General features: G+C 35.9%; 1 protein-coding gene across 4 annotated transcripts in view; it reads left to right on the top strand.

Moving 5' to 3' along the window:
- The window catches only part of PTBP2 (polypyrimidine tract binding protein 2), a gene marked incomplete at its 3' end in the record, with an annotated part of 44,357 nt that extends 18,649 nt beyond the window's left edge, over positions 1 to 25,708 (top strand). Inside the window, exons 4-14 of one of the 4 annotated variants that reach the window (XM_079535690.1) lie at positions 7,391 to 7,563; positions 7,977 to 8,120; positions 10,151 to 10,315; positions 10,388 to 10,498; positions 16,998 to 17,193; positions 22,560 to 22,714; positions 24,135 to 24,168; positions 24,612 to 24,704; positions 25,047 to 25,263; positions 25,355 to 25,432; positions 25,576 to 25,708. In XM_079535690.1, coding sequence (XP_079391816.1) covers positions 7,391 to 7,563; positions 7,977 to 8,120; positions 10,151 to 10,315; positions 10,388 to 10,498; positions 16,998 to 17,193; positions 22,560 to 22,714; positions 24,135 to 24,168; positions 24,612 to 24,704; positions 25,047 to 25,263; positions 25,355 to 25,432; positions 25,576 to 25,708 — 1,499 coding nt within the window. The remainder of the gene's footprint in view (positions 1 to 7,390; positions 7,564 to 7,976; positions 8,121 to 10,150; positions 10,316 to 10,387; positions 10,499 to 16,997; positions 17,194 to 22,559; positions 22,715 to 24,134; positions 24,169 to 24,611; positions 24,705 to 25,046; positions 25,264 to 25,354; positions 25,433 to 25,575) is intronic. The other 3 variants (XM_079535691.1, XM_079535692.1, XM_079535693.1) reach the window with 3 other exon arrangements.
- Between the last annotated feature and the right edge of the window lie 2,135 nt (positions 25,709 to 27,843).

Here is a 27,843-nt window from a genome sequence, read left to right on the forward strand (position 1 = left end):
TCAGTGCTGCATCTACCCTTTTCTTGAAAGCCTCTAGAGATGAGAGAGGGAGGAGATTGTCCCCTTATACTCAGCTCTTATGAGGCACCTCTGGACTACTGCATCCAGGCCTGGGGCCCCCAGCACAAGAAGGACTCAGAACTCTTGGAACTGGTCCAGAGGAGGGCCACTAAGATGATCAGAGGGCTGGAGCACCTCTCCTGTGAAGAAAAGTTGAGGGAACTGGGCTTGTTTAGTTTGGAGAAGAGAAGGCTCCGGGGAAACCTCATTGTGGCCTTCCAGGATTTGAAAGGAGCTTGTAAACGGGAGAAGAAATGACTGTTTACATGGGTTGATAGTGATAGGACAAGGGGGAATGGTTTTAAACTAAGACGGGAAGTTTAGGTTACATATTTGGTGGAAGTTTTTCACACAGAGGGTGGTGATGCACTGGAACAGGTTGCCCAAGGAGGTTGTGGATGCCCCATCCCTAGAAGCATTCAAGGGCAGGCTGGATGTGGCTCTGGGCAGCCTGGTCTGGTGGTTGGTGACCCTGCCCATGGCAGGAGGGTTGAAGCTACATGATCTTTGACGTACTTTTCAACCCAGGCCACTCATTCCATGATTCTATGATATGGTCACTTCTCTAGCCCTCCTGACTGCACTGTTTTTGATATAAGCCAGGGTGCCATTGGCCTTTTTGGCCACTTTGGCACACACTCTGGTTAGTAGTTGGAAAGATTTTAAGTGCACCACATGATTGTAAAGTGTCATAATAGACTAAAATTTACATAGGAGGAACTACTTTAAGATTGACCTATTTAGTTGCATGGAACCTACAAAAGAAACGAAGAGCACAGTAACACAATTTGATTGAGCAAATTCTCAGGTACAAAACACTACTTTTCAGCATAGTCACCACCATCATTAGCTACGAATTCTCAGCAGTGGTGAACAATAGCCTGTGTGCTGCACTTGTAAAAACCTGTGCCAATGGAGTTTACCTATTGTCTATGTCACCACTGCTGAAATGCACCACTGGCCATCTCACTGTGCTGACATCCACTGTTTGCTCTCCATAAAATTTCAGCAAGCATTGAGGAATGTGAGTGGATGCCAATTTTTTTTTTTTTTTCCATGGAGGAATTCAGTAGCACATTTCCATGGTCGATGCAGTTTTGTCAGAGTGCCTCTCTGCTGCCATGTGTTGCACAGCAACAAAATGTGCTGGAGTATTGGTTGGATGATTTAACCTCTACTGCCATATCACCAACATAGTAAAGAGGGGGTGTTACTTTTGGAGCAGACTCACGTGGGCATTTGTGTGTGGACAGCCTAAATTTTAATGCTCAGGATGTTTGAACACTATCTTTCTGTAAATTAAGAAACTTTGGGAGGTAAACAGCAAAGAGAAAAAAACAACCACTGACGACAAACTGGAACCACATCTCCAGATGCGAGAGTGAGAATACAGCTATTAGAATTATTTCAGTTAATTTGTCTTTATCATTATGCCATAACTTGTTTTTATTTCGTTTCAGTTGCATTGCACACTAGCCATATTATTTTTATATTTCTTAAGGGCAAGAGTGATTGACATTTGTTTTGGATGGTCCTGTGCAACTTTGAACAGCCAATATGCCACATTATAACTGTATTATAATTACAAAACATGATCAGTGGATTTTGAAACAGCCGCAGACTGGATGCAGATGTGCTTGTTCTAGTTCTTAATTAAAAGCAGTATAGATAATCTTTTATCTGCCTGACCGTGGTTATGTATTTGAACTCAAATTGCTGATAGGCAATATTCTCTATAGTTTAGGATTAGTTTCATTACTATTCGGTTAGAATTTTCCTTTGCCTTGTGGCCTGTATCTGGAGTAAGGCTCTGGCTTTATTACTGATGGGATGCTTCAGTTAAGGAGTAAGATTTCTGCAACACGGTAGTGACGTGACACAACAAGGATAGTAAGATATAACATACTTTTAAGTTTCAAATCTTGGAGAACATGCTCCTCTCTCCCCAGAGGTCCTCAACACAACAAAAGTCCAATAGAGTTAACACAGAACATGTAACCTGCAATTTTAGAATTAAAAAAATGCAAGCTTTACAGAACATTGTATTCTCAATAGTTTTTATCTTTTTTGCATGCGTTATTGACTCTTTTCTTCATTTCAACCGTTCTGAATTCCAGATTTTATCTTTAGCTTAGATTCTGAGCTATCTGTATGAAAATTAAGAGTCTGGTTTTCCCTTTTTTGGGAAGCTGTTGACTCCTGCAGCAAATCTCGCTTGATCCTACCAAAGATCCTCTCTTTCTATCTTCTGTCATCCATATCAGGCCAGGTACATACACATAGCTGAACCTCAGAAATGGAGCTGTAGTGCTCTTTTTGTGTTGCAGCTTTTTCGTTCGTGGTTTTCTTTCGTTGTTTAATACAGGTGATTGTTTTCAGGTAACTACTGTGATATTTAATCTTCCTGATTGTGGTCAGAATCTGCAATTTTAAACTAAATATTTTCATAATTGCATTGCCTTCTTTTAGTCACGTATTTCCTATGCAGATATATGCCTGATGCTACTTTTTAACATTGAGTTTCGTATATTCAACTTAGGAGGAACAAATATTGTTGATGTTAGCAGAAACTATGAATAAATCTGCTAGTAAGGATCCTGTCTTTTCTATGTGAAGTGGTGAGGATGAAATAAGTGTTCCAGGAGAGCACGAATACTTACATTCCTTTCTTTTGTAGTTGGTTGTTGGAGTGTAGTGATGATTTTGAACCAGAGTGGCTTGTGCAGAAATCAGGTTTATCAATTGTTTCTTATATTGCAGCTATAAAAGGATTTATAGTTTGCCTTTTTTTTTTTCCTCCTTATGTTGAAGAAATAACAAGTTAAAAGTTATTGTATGCCAAGTCTTTGCTCTGAACAGTTTCTGAACTGGGAGAAATTGTGAACATGAGAGGAGGAACCTTTGAGGAAAATGAATGAAGAAGAAAAGAATATTTACTGCTGTAGCTTTTATTTTCTAGAGTAAATATTCATTACAATTATTGTTACAGAAAATTACACACATAAAGGATATGATTTGTATATTTTCAAGGTAAAACGATGTGTATATTTTCCAGCTCTTGTATTTTGACTTCAGAATATTTCAGGTAGTATTGATATGTATCTTTGTAGGGGAGGAAGTATGCAAAGAAAAATTCCTTAGGATGAAATGTTTTTAAAATGTTTCCAAAATTATTTCTCAGCAGGAAATCTTATTTGTTCTTGTGTAGAAGTTACGTTGAACTTTAGAATTTGTTTTTCTGTAGAAAAAACTGCCTGTGAACATTGAATCTTTATAACTTGAATGATTGAATGCTGCAGACTTAACTTGTGTACCTTAGGCTTCATTTTGCTCCTCATATATATACATATATATATACATAGGTTTTCGGTCCTGTTTTAATAAAAGAGGACTTTCTAACTACAAATGTCAGAGAATGCAGATTGCTTAGATAATGCTCATTCACAGGCTTTGTCAGCTCTTACGTCTTCAGTTTCCATGACTTGGTTTTCTGTGCAATAGGGATGTGGCTTATGTGTCAATTATGTTTAGACTGCAGGATCCTGCTTAGATTGGAGAATAATGATTTTGAATGCTGTTTGTAGCAACAAGATTCTGCTTAAGATTAGCCAACTGATGTTGCATGGAAATTGGATTTTTCTTTCTCTCCTTGCTGGAGAACCAAAGAGGACTTTGCAACAGTGCACTGGCTATTACAGAACAGATCTTATTCTTTTGGTGGAATAACTTCTTGCCAATGAGCTTCCACTTCAATAGCACTTCTTTGGTAGTAGTTATTAGCTGGCTTTTGAAATTGCCCCTTCCCAATTTTCTGCAGTTTTGCCTTTTTCCAGAAGCATCTTTCAGATTGTCTTGTGTCAGAAAACAGACGATATGAATAATGTTCTTCTCGGTGCTTGGGTTTTTTTATTTTGCTAGAGAATTGGTGCTTTAATAGTAGCTTACCTTTCAGTGGCTCTGCACAATTTGTGTTTCCGTGTTTTAAATACTGGTTTTCTGTACCCAAGTATAATTTGAAGATGTCTCTGACTGAGAAGCATTGCTTGACCTAATACATAAGACAGTGTATAAAATTAGGGAGAGATGCTTCATGTGATGCCAGAAATTTCACTGTTTGTCCCAAAAGATAATTTGGTTGTTTGACAAATGTTTTGAAAACTCATGTCTACGTACATATGTGTTTAATATATGGCAAAGTTTGTTACTGCCCTTATTGAAGTAGTAAGTTTGCATTAAGCTATACTGGCTGGATAATTGAAGATTACAAAAAAGCGTTCTTTTCTGTGTTCAAGAAAAGCAAGACAACTAATTTTTTTTTTTCCATTTTCTTTTTTTCCAATATTAAATGTTTTGTGGTAAATTTTGATGGCTTCATTTTGTGAATTTTATCACAAGCTTAGCTTTCAGTGTCTGAAGTATGCTTCTGCCGACAGCAAATCAGTGGCTCTGTCCGGCTTACTTTCATTTATTAGCGCTATTGCCAGAGATCCTCAAGTAGCTGCCCATGTTTTGTCTTGCATCTTTAGTGTAATACTCTGTGTATTTTTGCGTGTATTATTTTCCATATATTTATCTACCTTTTATCTTCTGAAAGTGAGTGTTTATTCTGTAAATCTCCACACGTATGAAACCAAGCCATAGTCTTGAGATGTGGCAGCAGAGCCAAAGAAGGTGGATCTTACTGCATTCATCCTCTCCTAGAAATCAGTGTCTGTTGGATACTACACCCTCAATTCTAACCAGTTTGTATGTTGTAAGGTTTTTGTAGAACAAATAGAAAAAGACTTACAAAATCTTCAGTGGTGCAAGAACCTGGAAAGCAGAAACACTGAATTGGAACAGGAACTTCAGCTGTTAGGAATAGATATAAGAGAGTGGTAGAAATAATTTGCTGTGTACAGATCTTTTCCTTTCCTGTCATTTTCCATAGTGAAAACACAGGGAATGACTGTATTTACTCAAAATAGGAACTCTTTGCAGCTTTGGTCAAAGGACTGGAGTTAGTCTGTTTTGATAGAAGTGTTGAGAAGTTAGTGAAATATGTTACTTGGTCTGGCTGTTTGGATCCAGAACTGAAATGTGGATATCCTTGGCTTCTAAAAATGAATTGATTCCATTCTGTGTTTTTAATATTGACTGACTTGTTATGATTTAGGCAAACTGAGCTAAGAGCTTAAATTCTTAATTTTAGTTTAGGCATACCCTAAGCATAACTTACTGTTCTCAATTTAGGCACATATGGATGAAATATTTCATGCAACTGATCAGGTCTGAATAATTTGCCTGGATGCAAAATCTGAGCTGTACTCTGTAGTTACAGCAAGTGATAATTGAGAACTTATTTATTCCCGTCCCTCTGGAAATCACAGCCATGGGTTTCTTATGAAGGTGAGGCTTTTGGAGGATTTAACATAAATGCTTGGCATTGATTTTTTTCCTCTTCTTATTTTTTCTAATTTTTTAGTTAGTAAATAAAGTCAGTCTTGTTCATGAATTTATTTTTTAAATCCTCATTGACCCATGAATTTGAACCCTAATAATTAGATATATTTTTCTTCTAGTCACAGGGTTTTTAATTTCTTTTTTTAGAAGAGTACATAGCTGTTGAGTGGCTTTCCAGAGATGAAATGAAAGATTGAACACTGCATGTTTTATGGCCAGAAATACAGAAAAGGAAGTCTTAATGCTTGTTTCTCTCATATCTAAATGTGTTCTGATTTTTCAACATTAATTCATTAATATCCTTGTATCTTAAGACAATATTGTGCTTTAGCTTTTAATTCTTTCTGATGTTACTTCAGTGACATATTTGTAGGCAGTAGTTTTATTATTTTATGGCCAAAGTAAGTAAATATTTCCTCACATAGTTTTTTCAAAGCAGAACTTCTTCCATCCAGCTAGCTCTTTATTTCATATGTTCCAGCTTGAGTTCTTTTTTTTAATGAATTTTATTGGAATCTTGTGCAAGGAATTTTGGAAAACATTCAAAACTATCTCTTGGTGCTTTTGATTTTTTTTAATTTTTTTTATTTTTTTTATTTTTTTATTATTTTTTTTTTTCCCCTTGTTCTAGTAGAAATACTTGTCTTGCTTTTCCCTCCCTGTTAACTGCATTATCGTTAGCTGGTCTTTCTTATGAATGAGCCCGTGGTTCAAAATGGTTCTTCTTAGTATTAATTGTTTCTCCTGTATTTGCATCAGTAAATTTTCTTTGTAACTTTTCTACTTTGTGCCTTGTACTAGTAGTATTTCTGGTTACTTTATTCCATTGCCATCTGTCTCCATTCAAGGTAAAAACAAAGAGAAAAACAGAACTGGTTTACCTCTGACTACTTTACAGTTCTTATGCAAGCCATTCTGAGTCTTAATTAGTATTCCTACGCAACATACGTCACAGAAAATGAGGTGGAAAAAATATACTGTGCTTTTCATCTTGATTAGGAAATGAGCAGTCACAAACAGCTGTTGGTATCCTTGAACAGTCCATCTTTTAAAGAATCGTAGCATCATTAAGATTGGAAAAGATCATCTAGTCCAACATCACCACCATGCACACTAAGCTGTGTCCCTCTGTGCTGTGTCTGGCCTTTACATGAAGGCTTCCAGGGCTGGTGACTTTACTTCCTCCCTGGGCAGCCTTTTCCAATATCTCGCCACTCTTTTGGAGCATAAATTTTTCCTGATACCCGACCTAAACCTCCACTACCACAGCTTAAGGCCATTAGCTCTCATTGTGTTGCTAGTTACCCAGGAAAAGAAGCCTGCTCTCATCTTGCTACAACCTCCTTTCCAGTAATTTTTAATGAGCTATGAGGTCACCCCTGAGCCTCATGTTCTCCAGACAAAATCCCAATTCCCTCAGCTGTTCCTAGTAAGACTTATATTCCAGACCCCTCACCAGCTTTATTGGATGCAATCCAGGGCTCCAGTGACTTCTTTGTAGTGAGGGGCCTGAAACTGAACACAGTACTTATGGTGTAATCTCACCAGTGCTGAGTACAGTGGGACAGTCGCCTCCCTGGTGCTGCTGACTGCACTGTTTCTGGTACAAAGCCAGGATGCCGTTGGCCTTCTTGGCCACCTTAGCGCACAACTGGCTCACATTCATCTGGCTGTCAGCTGACACTGCCAGATCCTTTTCCTCTGTGCGTGTGACCGTTTCTTCATGTTCTTCTCGTTGCTTCTTCAGAATTTGTTCTAAACACTCCCATTTTCTTTTAGACAAGACAAGGTGATTCTAAAAAATTCTTACATTATAATAAAAAGCATTTTTAAACAGAGCACAAATAATGGCAGTAAACTCTTCAAATAGTCTTGATATGTCTTTCAGCTAATGGTAATGACAACAAGAAATTCAAAAGTGAAGATAAAATGGATGGGGCGCCTTCTCGTGTTCTTCATATCAGAAAACTGCCTGGGGAAGTGACAGAAACAGAAGTTATTGCTTTAGGCTTACCTTTTGGTAAGGTAACCAACATCTTGATGCTGAAAGGGAAAAATCAGGTAATTTGTTGCTTTTTTTTTTTTTCCTCATTTCAAAATATGCTGTTAAAATAGTATTGTAATACATCATGCTACAGTAAGTATTAATGAGGAAAGAGGAGGAGGGTAAAAACCTTTTTTCTTTCTTTAAATCAGCTTATACTGTCTTGTAAATTCTGTTTGGGAATGTGGATTGGTTAAGAGTTAAATAAAGTAGGAAGTAGGATAAATACTGCAAGTTAAATACTCAGTTCTGCATTCCTTCAGATGAATATTTGGAGGTGGCTTGGCAAATAAAGTTAGTAATTGGAGGATGGTGTCTTATAAAGGTGTATGTTTGGCAAAATGTGTTCTCAAAACTCTTGTCTTCTTTCTTGTGCTTCTAATACAAAGGTTGTCTACTTGAAATTTATCAATGTAACTTGATTTTATAGGCTTTTTTGGAACTTGCAACAGAAGAAGCAGCTATCACTATGGTTAATTACTATTCAGCTGTGACGCCTCATCTTCGTAACCAACCTATCTATATCCAGTATTCCAATCATAAAGAACTGAAGACTGATAATACACTGAACCAGGTATATTTGTTATTACATGGTATTAGAAATATAGGCAGTAGGGTATGTGACATATATACCATCATCAATCAAGAATACCTGTTATTTAAATCTACTTTTGTCCACGTTCAAACACTACAGTAGTTTTACCAGTGGTTTTGGGAATGAAGATTTGCTTTCTCTGTGATCCTTTGATTAGGATGAATTTACTTAGTGTGAAAGGAAAGATTGTGAAGATGTTTTAACTTAAAATTCTTTCACAAAATAAATTTACGTCTTAGTTTAGAAATTGCAGGATGAGAAAATTAACATTTTAATTCTGACACCTGAGATTGTAATATCTCTTTCAATTTCCCTGGTGTTAATGACTAATGCGAATGGCTACATTTCAGTGCTTTGAATGAATGCTCTGGTAGCACTGGTGGGCTCTTCTCCTGTGATCTTCTGTTCCTGATGAAGAACACATTAATGCTCAGTGCAGAGATAAAAGTGCATGTTAGCAGAAGGAAAAAATAATTAGTTTTTGCCTCTGCAGAACATATTTTAAAAGAAAGATAAATGCATATACCTGTTTCTAGTACAGAAACTTTTGCTTTTTTCTGATGGAAAAATTGGCAAAAATAATGCCTGTGCAAAATACGTTTTCCTCCTAATGTGATGAACATTTTTTTACAACGGGAAAAAAAGATTAACTTACCGCAAGTCAGTGATTATTTCAAGATTGTTTTCTTATGTTCATCTTCAGAAGTGGCTGTTTATATAAATCCTAAATGTGGTTTTGAACTTCTGTGAAAAAATGCTCTCTGTTGTGTTCATTTAATAGATTATCCTTGTGTAAGCATGTTAAGTCACGCGCGTTCCTTCACCCCATCATGTATTTAGTGTAACTTTAGTGCACTGAAGCATGATGTGTAAGCGTACATGAACAGTGCTATCAAGGGTTGTCTGTTTAAAAGCAACCTTAAAAGTTTTGGTTTTGTAGGTTGCACAGTTCAACATTCTCCAATCACTTAAATACATGAATTTTAATTGATGTGCTTCTTCTGTGCTCACAGACGGAGTAGGAAATAATTATGTAACTCAGCCAAATATCGGAACAGCTTGAAATTTGTAACAATTTTCATGCATTGGGGGGAAAAAGAATGTCTTTATCAGAAGGCATTTCTGTAGAATTACAGTAGTTATTTGTAAATACAGTTAAATTTTATTTTCTCAGCGTTCAGCAAGTCTTTTAATTTTTTTTAATCCTTCCTTAACTCGTTGATTGATTTCAGTTTGAACAGCATCGTGTAAGTAATCATGTAAGACTGTTCTAATGGAAGTAGTAACTGAAACTTTTTTTTTTTAATCCACTACTTTTTCTTTCTCAGGAAAAAAATTATCTTTCTGATACTTTCAGTTTTGGGAGCAGCAGCAGTTATGTAGATGTGTGTTGTTGTCATGTCTTCATAAACCTTTGAATTTCTAAAACCATGCTTTTGATATTTAAAAAAACAAACCAGAAGGAAACAGAAGAACTCATGGTGGAAGAAGATTCTCTGTTTCTCTTTTTAGTAAGAAGGGTAAATAACAGACACCAGGTTGTTTAACTCTCTCTGGATAGTACTTTCTGATACTGTCTGTCTTGTGCATTATTTCTTTGTGTTACATCAGAGAAGCTTGACAGTGTTCAGCATTATTCCTTCTTCACAGAACTTTCCACGTAATTAAAGTGGCAGTGAAATATTAACTGTACAGACTGTTGAAAAAACAAGATAAAAGATTACTGGCTTCTGCACTTTTTTCCCCTTTAAGAGTATGTAAGGAGTTTTGACATCCACAAAGTGATTTTTTAATAGTTAATAGTAGAACAGTAAGCTTGCTACTAGGAAGATTGATATTTGTGCCATTTGAAGGCTTAATTGAGGTATTTGTTTTTATTTTCTCATGGATTGGACTGCATTACATTCATATTCTGACTCATTTTTTTTTCCTGAATAATCATGCAATTTTCTAATTAATTTCTAGCTATTGTCTTGAGATAGTAAAATCTTTGTAATTTTCTTTTCAAGCGGGCCCAAGCTGTTCTTCAGGCAGTGACAGCTGTGCAGGCAACAAATGCTCCCATAAGTGGGACCACCGTTAGTGAGAGTGCAGTTACTCCAGCTCAAAGTCCGGTGCTTAGAATAATTATTGACAACATGTACTATCCTGTAACCCTGGATGTTCTTCATCAGGTAAGACAAATTTCATTTTAATTTGACCTTGTAATTAGCAGGAACATGTGTATAAAACTTTGTTTTTGACAGATATTCTCTAAATTTGGTGCTGTATTGAAGATAATCACATTCACAAAGAATAACCAGTTTCAAGCTTTACTCCAGTATGGTGATCCAGTGAATGCACAGCAAGCAAAACTAGTAAGTATAGTTTTCTTTTAAGGGTAGATATGTTTCTGTGCTCTAGACGTTTGTACAATGTTTGCACAACCCTGACTACTGTAGTTGTAATATTCCTCCTCTGTTTTTGAGAGTTCTTTAAAAATAAATGGGAGTTTATATCATTTTGACAACAATCAACAACATGTCATCAAGACCAGACATTTTGAATTAAGTGATAGTGATGTGACAGCATCCATGATGAGAAGAAAAGTAAACCAGAGGCAAAGACTAGATTTTGTGCTTGTGTGTGTGATATATATATTTTTATGTATAGACAATTTTTTATTCTAACTTTTGAGAGTTAAATATAATTAATTTATATTCTTTAACATTCACATGCAGTTTGGGTTTTTGGAAGGTTGGTTAAAATTGATGTGCTGGTTGAGTGTTGCTTGGCAGCGTAGAAAGAGTGACTTACCCAGAGGTGACAAAATAGCTGAGGATATCATGGAAAAAGTGAAAAGCTCACGCCTCAGATGAAGTTGATAAAGACTACCTAGTAGTAGAGGAAACAAAAAGCAGGCTTTGGTTTCTACTGCGCTTCTTGAAGAATGACGACTATTGAGATAGAGACTGTCATTAAAAAGTGGAGGATTGTTATTTTCATTCTTCTCACCATATGAAATAATGAATGTTGATTAAAAGTGTAAGGCCGCCCAGACAGGGAGTGGCAAGAAATGAGAGATCTTTTCAAAAGGCAGTGTATAAGTGCTCTTCCTTTTGAGGAAAAAGTAATGCTAGCATAGGACAAGCAGATTTTTCAACTTAGTTTATGATATCTGCTTTAAGGTAGTCTACCTCAGGAAAGTAGTCTGGAAATATTTGTAGACTTTGGAGTCCAGTTTTAATTAGAGATGTTGTTTACTGACATGTTATATATAAAATACTAGGTGGGAGGGGTGTGTGAATGTATTACTGTAACTACTGGGGAAAAAAAATTTGTGTGGATGGGATGCAGCTGTCAGGTTTGTAAATAGACTTAGAATGACATAAAAACTAGATCTTTAACCTGAAATTACTGTGGGAATTGACTGTAAGTCATTTGTATTCACAATTGAGATACGTTTTGATCCCAGTGTTCTTCAGGTATTTCTTGCGGATATTGTAATTCAATTTTGATCAACATTTGGGAAGTTATTTTTCAGTAATAGTTGATATGTTTTACTTCACATTTTTGACTTCGTTTTTTGAATCTTAAATGTGTTATCAGAAGATTTAATGGAAAGACGGCATCTGTGAAATGAACTGTAGCAATCTGAAAATTATCAGTATAATTCTAGAACTGTATTCTAAAAGAAGTGACAAATAACACGGGATGAGGTATGTAAAAGTATGAAAGGAAATAAAGAATCTGCTGATGCTGACTTCTGATAAATTGATACTAGCTTGCGGGACACTATTGGTCATAATATTCAAAACAAAACAACAACACCTGTATTTGCTCTGGTTTTGCATGTTTTAACTGGGGTAGCTGTTCACTAATGGCTGCTCATGTGTGAATGACTAAACTTAATTGAATAACAGTGAAACCTGCATGTATAGTTATTGTCAGAGTTATCTTAAAACCTAGCTTAGTGACAAATTGAAACAGGAATCGGTTTATAGCTTCTTATTTTAACCGATTTCTAAGTAAATGCTTTAATGAGGGAAGATTTGATTTTTATTTTTTCTCCTTCCTCTTTTCTCTCCTAGAGATAGAGTAAAATTAATACTGTTGCTACGATTAAATTAATGTGATAAAACATGAAGTCACCCAATCAAAACTGAGAAAAGAAAGTCGCACGATAAGGAAAAAGCCTACAGTTTAAATTCAGCTGGAAATAGTGGTAGAAGCAAGAGGATGTGGTGGCAAATTTAAGTTACATGGCATTCAAAATTAAAATCATGGTAAAAGAGTAAAGAAATTTTCAATTTGTTTTCCGTCAGTTGTTACTGTAGAAGATAATGGGGAAATTTAATTTTCCACTGGCACTCTTCACAGGAAATCAGAATGTGGTCTTAATAGAAATTGAAGACTTTATTAAGGAAGTTAAAAGAGCAATTTGAAAAACTCAAGTGATGTAAGTACCAAGGAGAGATGTTATTCATTTGAAGGTTCTGAGAAACTAGTGACACTGGCAAGAATGTACAATATGAAGCCTCTAGCCCTGTGGGACTCCTTCTGCTACCCAAACGAGCAAGTAGTGAAAAATTGCATTCCTGTTCCACTTGCTGTGTGAGAAACTCATTTCCTGTAAAAGTAGGCTGTGGCTACACTGATTCATGTTTCATCACCACCTTCAGATTGGGTCATTATAGTTCATTATATCTGTAACTAAAGGTAAAGACAAACTTGAGATTACTTTCAGTGCAGCAGTCTAGCCATGGTTTGGAGAAAGTGTTGAGAATGTGCAGCACTAGAGCACACCGAACTATTGTGCTTCCTCTGGTGAAACAAAGGGATATTCTGGAGGTGTCTGTATTCGTATGGAAATTTTTTGTGCATCAAAGCCAGCAGATTTTCACAGTAAATGATAGTGCCCTCAATAGAAGCAGAAAGCCTGCTTAGGTTGCTATGAAAGTAATGCCTTCTATGTATTTCCATGGAAACGACAACAAATACAAAGAGCGCAGTAACAGTATTTGATAGAGCAAATCCTCAGCTACAAAACACTGCTTTTCAACAGTCACCACCATTAGCTATGTGTTTTTGCCAACAGTGAACAAGAGCCTGTGTGTTGCAGTCATAGAAATCTGTGCCAGCAGAGGTGACCCATTGTTTCATGGGTGCTGTGATGGCATTGTTGCTAGGAAAATGTTGCCTGTGAAGTCCGTCTTTCATCGGCCTTATAAGAAGGAAGTCAGAAGGTGCCAAATCTGAACTATACGGTGGGTGTGGTAAGACAAGCCACAAGTGTGCTGCATGGTCTTCAGACTGCTATGGGGCCTGAAGCTAAGAGTATGGTTATCTTCTCTGTCAGACTCAGAAAGTTTGAGCCTTTAGCTTAGTTGGTGTCATGATGAAATGGTCAGAGTTGATGGTTTTCCAGGCTCCAGGAAATCCAGAAAGATAACCCGTTTACTTTCTTAAAACACAGTACAGATCAGTTTACCTGCAGAGGGCTGCATCTTGATCTTTTTCTTCAATGAGGAATTCACATGTCACTGCTCCATTGACTGCTGTTTTCACTCCAGCTCATACTGGTGACATTGTGTCACATCACTGGTAACAGTGTGATCCAGGCAAACTGTCACCTTCAGCTTTGTATTGGGTCTGTAAATCCTGACAGGCTTGCATGCCATGTTCTTTCTCTGCCTATGTGGGCGTCTGTGGGACACAGAGGTGATGAAAACTCAGATATTCCAGTTTTGCCGCTATAGTTTCCAATGCAGTGTAGCCAATACTTAGTCCATACACAGTTCCCTGATCATATTCTGCCAGTTTGCCTCGATGAGCTGAGTGAGACACTCTCATTTGGTCATGTGACAGGTGTGCATGGTTGACTGGGAATGTGACTTGTTTTTCACTTCACTTTTGCAGCTGCTGAAATGCACCATCCACTCCCTCACTATGCTAGCATTCATGTTGATCTCCATAAATGTTCAGCAAGCATTGGGGTATGTTGGTGCAATTTTTTTCTGCATGGAGGAATTCAGCAGCACTCCTTTGCTTCGTGCACACTTCCATGTCAGACACCATTCTGTCAGACTGCCCCTCTGCTGTTGTCTGTCACACAGCACTGACGTATAACAAAATATTGGTGGGGAAGGTTCAACCTCTCCTGCCGTACTACTGACATCCATCTCCACGTGGACCAGCGTGATCAGATAGGAGGCATCACTTTTGGAGCAGCCCTTGCAAACATTCGAACGCCACTAATGTCATCTTTTGGTTTGATTACTGGGAGTAATGCTGTGCATGAAAGTCATCTTGACCCAGTATGAGTTAAAAATATCACATATCTACTGAGTTTCTGTTGTGCTTAGTCATTTGAACCTAAGATGGCATGTGGCTGTTCTGGAGTACCAAGAATTAGTTTCTCTACAGAAGTTCTTTTAAGGTCTGACTCCACACTGGAGATGCCTTCTTTCCAGTTTCTTTGAGTGACTGCTTCCTGGTGGTTCTTCTGCTAGCAGTCTGCAGAAAAGACCTCTGCCAGGTTTTGTCACCATAAAATCTAATGTGAGCTTCCTGTGGTCAATTTCTAGAAAATGACAGAAAGCAACAGCATTTCCGGTTAAGATATTTAGCTTCAGAGCAGTTACCCTTGATTATTATGTTAAGGATTTTCATGCCCCCTGAATCCTGAAGAAGATTATTGTGCTGAAATGATAGGCAGTGCTTGGATCAACTGACGAGTGCCAGATTGTGCCCATTGTGTTAGAAAGCCCAGCAAGTGCAGTAATAGTGTTTGTTTCCTGGATGCTCCAGCTTTGTAGTGAAAAATGTGATGTGTAACTGGTCTTCTAATGAAAGAACTGCATGCAAAAAATCTTAGTTTTGAATAATGGTCTGTGGTTTATAAACACTGTTTAGCCACAGAAACTTCTTGCATCCAAGGCATTTGTCTGAAAAGAAACAATTTTCGTTCAAATACTTATCCAAAGGATACACTAAGGATGCATCTCTCCCAGGAGAGATATACAGTATAACCTTTGAGCTGAGTTGGAGTATGTTGTGTGAGGATCACATTTTCTTTTTTTAAATCTTAAACTACTGTGATGTATCCTTTTGAAAATATTGTTTCTAGTTCCTTTTTGTAGTTTCACTGTGGCTTTTGGTTACTTACATTCTTCTGTTTAGTATTGACCTGTTTGGAAACTACAAACACAGGTAGTATTTTGGCTTGCTATTTTTTTTTTTTTTTTTTTTTTTAAGGCTAAGGATTTTTATCAACATCCTTCTTCTAGCCATAAATTAGAGTCTACGGACTCCACGTGGAGGTATAATGAGAGTCTTGATTGCGTTTTAAATATTTAGTGCTTTCCTGTGATTTGGACTCAGCTAAAAAGGAGCTGCCTTTTGGTTCCAGTCATACCTAGTTTTCATTATTATAAGAATAATGTTTTCTGTATGATAATTGTGTCGTTCCAGAGTAAACTCTAGTTGTGTAAACTGGACTTAATCCCTATGTTAGTGGATTTTAGATGATAGGCTTTGCATTGCCAATATTCTTTCATCTGAATTTCAAGCAGAAGTATTTGTTGAGACAAATATCTAGATTGTCAAGTTTTTTTTTTTTTTAATTTTTATTTATTTGCTCTGTGTTCTTTTATCTTCCTACTACTTGAAAGTTCTAGTAGTACTAACTTATGTGTTCTTGTACATTGGCTGCTAATGCTGTTAATTCTTTTAAACAATTTCATAAGCCCTGGTGATATATTAGCTGAGATAATACATCTTGTAGGAAAGGACAACCTTGATAACCCAGACATAGTGAGGTGTCTGTGGGACGTTCAGTTCCCAGGTGCATTGCTGTATGAAAATAGCTGTGATGCTTTCCATGGCCAATGGGCCTAATAGTTTCGTGCAGCACTTAATTCAAAGTAGTTCATCTTTTCAGAACTTGAATGTGTTGGGAAGTTTTGTAGGTATAACTAAGCTAGCTTGCTTTGGTCCAGAGCTGATGTATTTTTGTCTAGTATTACTCAAGAGAAACAAAAGATTTAACTTTCGTATTTGAAAATTGAGAGTTTCTACTGAATGATCTGCGTGTTTCTTGGAAACATGAAATAACTTGCTTTAAAAAGTTTTATTCTGTGTAGCATTAACAGCTATACGTTACTATATGAAAGCATGCTCAAAATTTCAGATGGAATTAAATTAGTCTGGTACAGAATGATAATGATTGAAGCATATATAATTAGGTCTTAATGGAGAATGTTTCCACATAGATGTGGTACCATGGTAAGAGCTGGTGTGAATTCTGTTGTTAGTAGGCATCCACTAAAAAGTAAGAATTGTGAAAATGGAACTTGTTTTTTTATTATTAAGGTCTAGCATTAGACTAGAAGGTAATGTTTTGGTTTGTTTTTTTTTTCTTTTCAATTTTGGCACTAATTCTAAGGGGAGAGTAAAAGGAGGCAGGAACAAATATGCTGGTTTGGCACAGAGCCATCTACTTTATGGTGTGTAAGCCTAGATTTTTTGATATCTTAAGTCAGCTTTTTGTAGACTTCTAGTGTGATTATTTATTTTTTGAGAATTATTTACTTTTTGAGAAATGTTTGGCATTTTACCTGCATTAAAGCTATACTGTGAAATACATGTTAAATTATATTCAGCAGAAGTTTGACTGTGCTGATTTCTCTGCACCTTGGTGCATGAACAATCTCTTGATAAGAGAAATAAACATCAAGCATCCTGGAATCATGTTAAGAGAGGTTAATGCATTGTAATCTTAATAGGTTTTAAGCTAGACAGTAAGAGGGATAAATAGTTAAGTACTGACCAACCCATATTGTGTATTATTTTAAATAAATTGTTTCCTTTTTGCAGGCCCTGGATGGTCAGAATATTTATAATGCTTGCTGTACTCTACGGATTGATTTTTCCAAATTGGTGAATTTAAATGTCAAGTACAACAATGATAAAAGCAGGGACTACACTCGTCCTGATCTTCCGTCTGGTGATGGACAACCAGCACTGGACCCTGCTATTGCTGCAGCATTTGCAAAGGAGACTTCTCTTCTAGGTATGACTCTGACTCTATTGTTATGTTTTGCAAAGTCCTTGATGAAGATATTAATTAGTCTGAAATTGCAATGGTGTGCTGAGGCCTATTAGGTTTACATTGCAATGTGAATTGTAGTAATACAGTTGCATTATCTTTAGAAGCCCTGTAGAAGTGAATGAGAGAATGCATGACAAATGATAAATAAGCTCTCACTCTGAATGCATGTCTTCAACTGCAATGTTGTCCCTAACAACAGAAAAATAAAAGGGATGTGACCCAAGTAACTTAAACTGCAGTTCTTGAAAGTGTCCTGTGACTTCAGTGAATTCAGTCATATTTATCTTGGTTATTAATGGAGATCTTATATTGGAAGAGAGGGAGGGACCTTTTCTGATTCTGCTAATGACTGGTTGGGTGAGTTTTGTGTATCTTAACTTTGCTTCATCTGGCAAATACAAGTACTCTGATCTTTGGGTTAGTTTCTTTCATTTTTATTGCCTCCTGCTTGCCTTATTATCACAGACTTCAAGCTCTACTGCTGAAAAACTTCACGAAAGGGTTCTGTTAATATTATTGTTGCCTTAGCCAATCAAATAGTTGTCATAATGAGAATTATACTTGTTTGAATATGGAAGTATGAGGCTCTCTATGGAAAGAAAAAAAAAAAAGGCATAAAACACACGACATCAAAATGAAACAAGAAAACAGAAAAAAACTTGAAAACCTGAATGGGTTTATGACTCTGTTTTTATTCACATACTCAAAAGGAGAAAGGTGAGAACAGCTGTAAGTTCAGAGAGTTGTAAGATGAAGGTTTGGAAACTATGATGTGTGAAGTATGGTAGAAATGATTGCAGTGACCTTCCTCCTGCTTCTTTTTTATCTTCTTATTTTATATTTGTATTTGCTTTAGAATTGTCATCTCTAATGTCAGTAGTGATAAAGATAGCTTCAGAGTGTACTTAGGTAGATTATCTGCCGTTCAGTATTCACTGATGGTTCCCAAAGGGTGTGCTTTGCCACAAGAGTGGAGCTCCATTTTGAGCTCGATGTGATGCTCTTCAAGTTCTAGTATGTTTGCAGCAATGCTGTGCTGCACCTGTGGCATTCTTGCTGAAACTCTTGCTGTAGCCGTTTTTAGTATATGTGTATGAGATCTCTTAGCAGAAAATGTGATAAGGCTTCAGTTTTAACCCTGATTTCTGTTACATTATGCTGTTAAATAGTGGATTGTTGTACAGCTTTCATGCTTTTTTCTGAAGTGTATAAAGTAATTCGTATGTCAGAAGTGAGGTTTAGGTTAAATGTTTTATGAGTAGAGGTTTAGTGACAGGATGACACTCTTGTATTAGTCTTGGTGCTTCAGTCTTTATGATTGAATATCGCGTGTGTGTATGTATACCTCGGTTACATTCTGCATGAAATTAACCCTCTTTTTCAGAAACTGTAACTTCGTGATGTGCTACAGTAAAACCTAAAATGTGAAACTTCTCGAGCTATTGAGCATAGATTTTCAAAGAACCTCCTATTGCCCCCCAAAATCCTTCCAGGCTAAGTATAAGAAGGCATAGAGCAAAGTAATGAGTACCAGGAGGTAGTGATTACTTGACATAAGGTCATAAAGAAGTTTGTAGCCCAGCTAGGGACTAAATCCAATTCAGTCATAGTTTTACGTATCTACGTTAAGATGATTACTTCTATTACCTATTATTTTCACACATAATTTTTAGTATAGCTTTAATTTGCCTATTAATAAAATATCATTAGTAATTTGTACTTGAGAAGTTGCACCAAAAAAAAAGCTGGGAATAAGTAATGCGTGACATGCTGTGTTGAGGATAAAAGCTCAATGGCTAGGAAGAGGGGTCTATAATGCTTGTATGTTTTCATTAATGTCCAGAAGAAGCAAAAGCCTGATTGTTGGAAGCTAAAATTAAGTTAACGATGACAAAGCTTTCCAATAAGTGCATTTCTTGATACAGTATCAACAGTTTCTAAATAGTTGTAGGTAAGTCATTAAAAAAATCAATGAGTTGAGTGATATCAATAACCATAATCTAAATTTTATTCATAAAACAAGATTTTACTTCTATTGAGTGGCAAATTTTAGAGACCTATAAAATAAACCCATAAAAAATGCAAATCTTGTGATATCTCTGACCCTTCCAGGAAATGAGAGCTGTGTGCTGTATAACCAAGTAGAAAATTGTTGCACTTGTAAATTATCCAGGCTTTCATGGATTGTTACTTGTTCATATACTGCCTCCTCAGCTGTGATGAAGCTAAGTTGTCAGAAATCTTGGAGACTGTAAATTGGGCATATTTTCAATGAGTCTTACTATCTTTTGAATGAAGGGCAAAATTACTAATGAACCAAATGGGGCTGCTTTCAAATGGCTGTCGTGGTCATCATATCAGAATTAGGCTTTCTTTTTTTATTTCCCTGGAATGTGTTTCTTTTTATAAGTGAAGTAGAGAAAAGTTATGGAAGATCTTCCAGGGAAAAAAAAGCCTTTTGTGTAAATAGCAGCTATATTGTAATAGCAGCTACATAAAAATGAAATGCTAAATAAAATGCTAAACAAAAACTACTTATAATTGCAAGATATATAATAGTTTAACTTCAATTTAGCTGTTTATTACTACAGCTAGAAATTTGCTGTTGTTACTACTCCTACAGTATTATTTCTTGCTGTCTTTTCTAGGTTTTTTTATTACAACTTTTCATTAATTGCCTCTTCTTAAAACTCTTATTAAATGAATCTGTTTCAGAGGATAACAATTGAAAACATTTCTATATGAATGCTGTTAAATTAATCTTTGCTTTTTACTTCATCAGTAGGACCAAAAAAATCCTGTAGAAAGTTTAATACTATGAAGAATTTTGACTTTTAAAGTATCAGTTGTGTCATTATATCCAATTACGGAAAAAGCCTTAACTTTGTTAGGCATCTTCAAATTCTTTTATTTCTCAACGTGCTGGACTAGCTTAGAGTTTCTAAAGTTACGGAGAGGTGCTTCAGACACATTAAAAGACTTGAAGCACGCTAATATTTTGACATTTTCTCATACCTAAATGGTTGCTGCTAAGCTAGTATAAAGCAAGTTGCTAGCTGAAAATCTGTCATACTTTTCCATCATTCTTCACGTTTGTGTCTCTGTGACCTCCACAGTAGCTGAGTGTAAACAAATTTGATAGTCAGTATATGTGATACAAAACACTTAAATTACATTTCCAAACTATAACTTGTAGAGCAGAATTTTATTTTTAAAAACTCTTACTTGAGAATTTGCATTTTATATTCCCAGATTTTCCTTTGTATCACAGTCTGCTTTTGGCAGTAAGCTGCTTTGTTTCATCTGGAAGGGTACTTTTTTTTTTTTTTAACTGTCTCTTTTATAAGAAGGTTTTTCTTGAAAGTAAAGCCATATTCTTCAGTTTTACCCCAAGAACAAAACAAACATTTGTGTTAGATATATAGGATTGTATTTACACTTTCCTGTATCACAGAATTGGTTTTAGGAAGCAGTAATCACCATGTGTTTGTATGCCAGCAGTGGTTTAATTTGATATCCTCTCTCTGACAGATGCTGTTACTTCTATGTTCACTCATAGAAGACCTAGGACAGCCTTATAATGGACGATCACGTGTTAGCATGCCTGAGAGAAGTACTTTCCTAGACTCGAAGTAGCTAGTGCTTGGCTTATGTGCTGAAGCATATTATGTATCACTTTATTTAATATAATTGGCTGCTGTTTCCATAGACCATCAAATACTGTTTGAAATGCTGATAAGGGCTTTTGTCTCAGTGGAAGAAGGACAAGGTTTTTCTTTCTGTTTTGTGTTACAGACAGTTCCACAAATATCACAAGTGATGCAATAAAAAGATTGTATTTATTGCCTCAATTCAAGTAAATTTTCCCTATATCTTGTCCTGAGAGATTAATAGAATTTTCTAAATATTTTCATTACTTAGTACTTTATGTATCTCTGATTTGGTCTACGAATACTAATGCTGTGCTATTGATTTATCAGAAAGCATTCTGTATCTTTAATTTCCTTTTTTTTTTTTTTTTTTTTTTTTTTTTTTTTGTGGATTTTTGTTCTTATTTTTGTGTGGGCTTTGACAAGAAATGACCAGAACATATTTTTCAAATCATAATTGATCAGTAGTACTCTGTAAGCACTTTAGAAAAACAGGAATTTATGTCCTGTTTTCTTTGAGAAGACATTTGTCCAGCCTGGGAAAATCTCATTTTTTTTCAATTGTTTGATTTTTCATCAATTTGTTTAGCAAGAGGTAACTAAAGAGTAGAAATAAAGATAGATGTATTTTCTAGATAATAATCGTACAATAACCTCTTTCCCCCCCATGTTAACAACCTTCCTCTCCCTCCATGTGATACTAAATCTGGGGTATTTGCCATTAATACAGATGACTGTGTTTACTGTTTTCTGCTTAATATTTGGTCATTGACTGAAACTGAAGAACTTTGCTTTTTCCTGTTGTCTTCCTCTGAAATAAATCTGGGAAGAAAGTGTTGCATAGTGTAAAAGATGATATTTAGGCTGTCTACCTGGTGTGTTGGAAGACTCGTCAGAAACTTTGCTAGCTTAGCATCATCGTACAAACATCTGAAATTTTGCCAAAATGTGAAATCGGAGAAGCCAATTTCAGAAGAGAAAATAAAACACTTTAAGTTCTGTTCCTGTTCTTTTTACATATTTTGCTACATAAATGTCCTTTTACTGGACTCTGAAATATGCAAATAAGAATTTGACTAAAATATGATAAGGATATTCTTGTATGCTGTCTACAGTGCATGTATTTTGCCGAAATCTTTCACAGCTCCCAGAATTAGCATACTTGCCAGGTACAGCAGTGACATCACTGTGAGAAGCATTCAGATTTCTGTAGGATCTGAGTTTCCTTGGAGGAGTGGTAAAGTGATTTTTTTAGGGAATTAGATTATTATAAAACCAGTTTGCTGCAGTCTTGTGCCTCCTCACCTCATTTATGGTGTGAGAGATGGATAGGCCTTTTCTCTTGACCAGCTCTGGAGTATGAAGCATGAAGTTGAAGTGAACAATACCTTTCAAAGGGTGATATAAATACAGTGGGGAACAGTTCTGGTGCACAAGAATGCTTATTTGAAAAGAGGAGAGAGTAGTTTTTATACCTCATCTCTTTGAAGATTTGATTTGAATCATATTTAATATTTCTATCCCTCATGTTCACTTCATTTTACAACTCTCTGGACATCTACAGCAGCTAGAATGGACTGCTTTCTAGAGTCATATTCAACACTTGTACTGATATAGGTGCTGTTTTCATAAGCGACTTGTGTGTGTTTCGTAAAATATGCTTTATTTTAAAATTAGGGCTTCCTGTTGCAGCTGTTCCAGGAGCTCTGAGTCCTCTGGCTATTCCAAATGCTGCTGCTGCAGCTGCAGCTGCTGCTGCTGGCCGTGTGGGAATGCCTGGAGTCTCAGCCGGTGGCAATACAGTTCTCTTGGTTAGCAATTTAAATGAAGAGGTCAGTGAAATAATTTGACACTGTTTTTTCCCCTCTTTACCCATACTTCATTGGTCATCATTTTATTTCTTTGCATTTAGCCTCTTATGTTTGGATTTTAAGCTCATGGTATTTTTGCTGTTATATTTATTACCTTACTACTCTCCCAAAGTTAATTTTGAAGTCTTTGTTAAATACTTTTGTTTTCTGAGGTAGCTAATGACTTAAAATGTGCTTTGATAGTTGGCTACCTGTTTATTCTTAAAGTATGGTAACTATTGCATGTTTGACATTTGAATTGAAAGTTTTCTGTTTTATTTTGCAATTATGATCATTTAAACTAGAATTCCTGTTTTGTTTTTTTCTAATTGTTTGCTGCTTCATTTCATGCTTGTATCTCACATTGTAAGGTCTTAATTTATGTGAACTACTCTAACACATTTTTCTTTAAAGGTTCTCCCAAAGATCTTGACGAAGCTCTTCCAGTCTCTCTTAGTAATTTTTTTCATTGCAGTTTCTCATTTGTCTAAAAATAATAAGGAAAAATTGACAAAGCACTTTCACCTTAACTGTATCTTTCTTGCTAACTTTGAAATCTAAAGGAGTTTGTTTGGTTATGCATCCTTACCGTCCTTTATTTTTATTTTGATGGCTGTGAAAGCTGGTATGAAATGTGGGAAGTTTGTTTCAGTCTAGCTGTTCCATTTTTAACTGGCCTCTGTCACTAGAAATCATTAAGCTTATTTTATCATCTGGTACTATTTTGTCATCCACAGTCTTGCATGCTAAAATGTTTGAGGTCAGAGTGCCATTTTGGAAGATTATTTTGCCTGCATTTCATAACCAGCCATGCTTATGCAGTTGAAGTTTAAATTTCAAAATTTCTATTGCATGCTTTTTTATTTATTTTCGTGTTGATGAAATGCTGTAGTTTACTCTTGATATGAATGTACTTTACCCATATTTGTCTTGGGTGACTACATTTTACTCAGTTTTTCTTGTACAGTACATAAACCAACCATTTTCTGACCAAATTCCTGCATTTCCTATGTACTGACCTATATTTTATTTTTTTGTTCCCCACTTATTTTTTTTTCTTCTGCATTGCTGTTTCCCCCTCCCCATTTCATCCTTTTCCCTTTGTGTTCAACTTCCCTTTCCTTGTCTTTGCCCAAATTCCCATGCCCCTCCCCATTTTACCCTTTTCTCCTCGTCTTTGTCTACGTTCCCTGTCTTCATTCCCTATGTTCATGCTTCTGTGCTTGAACAAAATGTTCCTCGGACCAACTTGCCCCAATTAACCGCCTTGAAACCATGATCCATGACCACCTCACCATTCTGCGGGAACCACCCTTCGTTATGGATGATCTGTTCATCTCCGCTCTTCCTCGACTCTTCTCTCTTCTTGTCTTACGCTGCTTGCTCTTCTCTCCTTCTAAAGATGGTTACGCCCCAAAGTCTGTTTACCCTCTTCGGTATGTTATTGTTAGCACTATACTTTTATTATTGATTTGATTTTGTTCTGTTTTGTTTTTTTTTTGTTGGTTTTGTTTTGTTTCACCTTAATTCTTATTTGTAGCTAGCACTTTGGCTTAAAATTGAGTAGTAAATCTTTTGCTGTTTTTCTTTTGCTGTTTAAAACTCTCCATAGACACAGATTTTCTTTTAATGCATGCTAATATATTTTGCATGGTCTTTAATTTAATATCACTCACATAGCTTTGAGGGTTTATCAGAAATTCTTTTCAAAACTCACTATTCAAAATCTTTATCTCCTTTATTCATTTGTGAGAGTGTTGAGTCCGAGCGAGTGATCTTGTTGCTGTCTGAATGTTCCATTGGTATGTGAAAATATGTAACTTAGTTGACTGGCTTTAAAATAAACTTTTTCTTTTGGGTTACCTTTGACTTTGAAAAGGTGTTTATGGTGATGTGCAGCGTGTGAAGATTTTATACAATAAGAAAGACAGTGCTCTTATACAGATGGCTGATGGAAACCAGTCGCAGCTGGGTAAGATTAGATTTCTATTTATATTCCCAAAAAATTAAGCTATGTAAAATGAGGTGAACTGAGGGTGTTTACATCTGAAAGTTCTTGTATCGTAGTTACTGACAAGGCCTGAAATCTTATTTCATCTACATGTATTTCAAAAGCTTGATAGTGTAGAATAATTCAAAAGTTGAAACTGGCTTTCCAAATCCTCATGTACTCTGCAGAGATAGTTTTCGATTAGTCCTCTAGCACACTGACTGATTTTCTTGTGGTTTTTTTTCTTGTTTGAAGGGCTGTGTATAATGTGTCACATGCTACTGAAAAGCAATACTACATTGAGAAACCTGTTGTCTCTTTCAGCTATGAGCCATCTTAATGGACAAAAAATGTATGGGAAGATAATTCGTGTTACCCTTTCTAAACATCAAACAGTTCAACTACCTCGAGAGGGTCTTGATGATCAAGGGCTGACTAAAGATTTTGGTAATTCACCTCTGCATCGTTTCAAGAAACCTGGTTCAAAAAACTTTCAGAATATATTCCCTCCATCTGCAACGCTTCATCTATCCAATATTCCGTAAGTTTTGCCTGTCAGAAAGCCTGGGGTATTTTGTGTTAATCATAACACAGTGAATTAATTTCTGATTCTGCTTGTTTTTTGTCTGTAGACCATCAGTAGCAGAAGAGGATTTACGCACACTGTTTGCTAACACTGGAGGCACTGTGAAAGCATTTAAATTTTTTCAGTAAGTAATTTTTCTGTACGAAGTTTTAACAAAAGACAGACTAATTGCATTTTTTCCTGTGTGTCTTAAGTGCCTAGGGCATAGCAAACATTAGAAACAACTCCAGTAGTGTTCAAGTTCCTAATGCCATTATTTTGTTTCAGAAGAGATCACAAGATGGCACTTCTTCAGATGTCAACAGTAGAGGAAGCTATTCAGGCTTTGATTGATCTTCACAATTACAATCTTGGAGAAAATCACCACCTGAGAGTTTCTTTCTCTAAGTCAACTATTTAAAAAGGCAGATTGAAGATGAGGGTGTATTGCATTGTTTGGTGTTGTCACCTATTGACTGTTCCGGAGAGTGGGGACCAGAGTTTGTCTTCTATTTTTGGATTTTCTTTCTGTTTTCCATGCTGTTATCATTCCTTGGTTGTTTAAAAAATAAGAAAAAAAATTAAGAGCAGTGATACTAACTGCTGTTGTCCAACTGTTGTTTAGATAAACCATCACTTTGTTTAAAAGATTTCAAGTTAATACCACAGTTTTTCAACTTAGTTGACATACGTGCCTTATAAAGGAAAGCTAGTAATGCTGGAATTGCGTAACTAGTGAAAGCGAATTTGGTTGTGTGGGGCACATTGTTACATGATAATTTGAATATGTTTAGGCAGGGGTGTGTAAAAAGGTTAAGCTTTTGTTTCTCCTGCTTGGAATTGATTTATTTATCTGCTGGCTTGTCACTTAATTTTCTTTTTATTTGGTAAGATACATTGTACTGAAAGAGTAAAACATTGCTATTTGATTTTGCTACTTTTTGCTTTATGCTTTTTTTTTTTTTTTAAAAAAAAAAAAAAAAAAGAAGGCCTTTAGTATTTTATGATTCTGGTCTAGATTCAGTTATGAATGTAGGCATTTGTTACAATTACCAAGGTGCAGAATATTAATTTCTTAAAGGACAAGAAGTGACTTCTGTGACTTTGAGCCCTATGTGGAAAGCATTGTGGAATCTTAACCTTTTTGTACACACTCTTGTGGGATGTATCATATAAATGTCAGCACTAAGTAATGTCTTGTTTGTGGCTGAATATTTTTCGTAGATGTTTTTGAAGTTGACATGACTTATGTGCATTTAAATATATATTGCCATCTTTAGTTTGTAATTAAGATATGGAATATGGTTGTGGATTTCTGAGCATGTACAGACTGGTCAAGCTAGTTCAGGAAATGGTGCATGTTTTTTTCAATGATAAAGAAAGTTCGCTGCAAACAAACACTTGCAGGAAATTTTGTGGCAGTTTTTTAAAACTGACAACCAGGTGGGACCAAAGTTTATGTGCCTTTAGTCTTAATTTACCTTGCATTGTAATATTCAGTTTTAATAAATCTCTTCAAAATATTTTATATTTAGAAATTAATCTGACTTTACTATAAACATTGCTCAGAATCTACAGATCCAGTTAATTTGAAAGCAGTTCTCTGTCAGTCTGAACTGTTACCTTGATTCTGTTTAAATGACCAATACTTTTTGAAATTGATGTACTTAGTTTCAAGATTCATAGATTCTGTTATCTATGTAGAGAAAATGGTCATGTATATTTTCTATTAGTTGAGTTTTTACATCTTTAGAATTGTAAAATTCAGTATAGTTTGAAAGTGGCACAATTAAAAATTAATTTTCTAACAAAGTTGGGAGGTTTGACGGTTGTTTAATTTCATTTTGTGTGTACTCTGCTTACCTCTGTAGCATGCTCAATAAACACTTCTGTAGCTCTGTATTCACCTTTTCTGTCTTTCTCTGCTGCTTTCTCTCTCCTCCTCCTCCTCCTCTTTGTTTTTCACTTCTACTGTGCTTCTTAATTCATGTTTATTCTCTGCCAGGGTGGGAAAAGCGTAATAATTAATAATGCGATGGCTTTTAGCCATAAATCTGATGCTGTGAAAAATACCAGATCTTTCAGAAAGATAGTGACCCTTTTGCAGGTGTATGCAAACAAATTAAACATTTCCCACCCTGTTATAACCTATTGCTTTAAAGACATAACTTTTATTGTAGTTTGTTAGCTTTCTTTTTCTATCTTTTTAGTTTTTAAGCAGATGTACGCACTAATAGGTCTCAGGTTTGCCATGCTCTCTTGCTGCAATTTCATTTTTCATTTTTTGTCTGCTAAAAAATTCCTACTAATCATACAGTATAAGTATACTCATGGGATGAAATAACAGGGTTGGTAGCTTGGTGGACCATGTGTTTCTAGATCATGATATTTCAACCCTTTAGAGACATGGGTACAAGTGAATGTAAAAGCAGTTCGGGCACTTTAATAGTGTTTTAGTGTGCTATTTTGGGTTGTCGTTCTTTTTTGTGTTTCATGTGGTTGTTTTTCTCAATTAAAAATAGGATTAAAATTTTTGCACAGCCCCCTGTTAAGAGT

Source organism: Tetrao urogallus, assembly GCF_951394365.1.
Source record: "Tetrao urogallus genome assembly, chromosome: 5".
Lineage (NCBI taxonomy): Eukaryota > Metazoa > Chordata > Aves > Galliformes > Phasianidae > Tetrao > Tetrao urogallus.